The sequence below is a fragment of the Orycteropus afer genome, unplaced genomic scaffold, assembly GCF_000298275.1.
Source record: "Orycteropus afer afer isolate SDZICR_OR568_19922 unplaced genomic scaffold, OryAfe1.0 scaffold00666, whole genome shotgun sequence".
Taxonomy (NCBI): Eukaryota; Metazoa; Chordata; class Mammalia; order Tubulidentata; family Orycteropodidae; genus Orycteropus; species Orycteropus afer.
Window position 1 is genome coordinate 904,398 of NW_006922253.1, and position 1,381 is coordinate 905,778.

Sequence of the window (1,381 nt, forward strand, 5' to 3'; positions counted from 1 at the left end):
TTGACAAGGTTAATGAAAATTTCCTTTTTTTATTATAGGTGTGGGATTCTTGCATCTAATAATTTAATTAAATATTAACTGGTTTAACCTTCATAGCAACCATAAAGGGCATGTGAAATTATTTTTTCTCTTTTAAAGAAGAAGAAAAAAATCACAGAGATATCAAGGAACTTGTTAAATATCACGTCTCTGATGGACAGTGGGGTCAGGTTTGAATCTGGGTAATGTGACCCCAGACTCTATGTATTGATCACTGTACAACCATAACTCTCAATTCTAATCTTTGAATGTTCAAATTTGATAGTACATGTTGGAAATCTGACTCCTGTTAAGGCTGTATCTCACTCACTACTTACTTTTGAGAGACAGACAGTGGGGGGACTAATAAGCAAGTTAGGAAGTAAAGATATGGGAAAGATATAGAAGTAAAGATACAGGGAAAGTATCCCTGGAGCAGAAGGTAAAAGAGACAAGGCTCTTCCTTTGAGCCCACTGAGAGTGAAATTGTTCCTCCAGAGCTGACATGCTAAATTCAAGCCTCCAAAACTGTGAGGAAACAATTGCTGTTTGATAAAGCCACCCACTTGTATTTCTGTTATAGCAGCACTAGAGAACTAAGACACGCATTATCCAGACATTTGTTACATCATGAACATCAGTGAAGCTGACAACTTCACCACTGGAGGAAAAGGTAAGTTTTTAAAACAGATGATTGGTAAAGCATATTTCACTCAAGATCCTAAAGGGCCAGGGTGAATAGACCAAAAAAAAAAAAAAAGTATACATATGTTAACAGAACTGATAATATGTTCTTCAAAGAAGATTCTCCAAAAATATTGATGCTTAACTATATTGGAGTAGTGTTTTTCAGATTCAAAAGCACATAGAGAAGATGCATAACACATGAAATATATATGAAGGTCTAAGTGTGAGTGTGGGAGCTCTGGTAGCATAGTGCCTAAGGCATTTGACTGGTAACCAGAAGGCTGGCGGTTCAAATCCACCAGCCACTCCCCAGAAGGAAGGTTGGCCAATCTACTTCTGTAGTGATACTGCCTCAGAAACCCAAGGAGGGGTCTCTATGGGTTGGATCCAACTCCATGACAATGGTTGTGTTGCATTATGTGTGAGTGTAAACTCTTTTTTAAATGTTTATAATAACTAAAATAAGGTAAGGCAGATATTGACAGTTCATTTATCATTTGAAAGTCAACTTTTAAAGCAGTTAAGTCCCATTTTCTAAATTAAGAGATAAATCTGAGAGAAAGGTGAATGACTTCAGGTTTTCAAAGAGTCGTTGGGAATTTTGATGTGCACCAAAGGCAGGTGCAGGTAACAGAGCATGGACCCAAACCAATGAATTCAGACATTTGCCTAGTGA

The 1,381-nt window shown here is 37.2% G+C and overlaps 1 protein-coding gene across 1 annotated transcript in view; it reads left to right on the forward strand.

The window, feature by feature from the left end:
• Nucleotides 1–648: 648 nt before the first annotated feature.
• The window catches only part of LOC103210912 (olfactory receptor 4C11-like), a 6,998-nt gene continuing 6,265 nt past the window's right edge, over nucleotides 649–1,381 (forward strand). Inside the window, exon 1 of the mRNA XM_007956825.2 lies at nucleotides 649–691. Within this exon, the coding sequence (XP_007955016.2) occupies nucleotides 649–691 (43 nt within the window). The remainder of the gene's footprint in view (nucleotides 692–1,381) is intronic.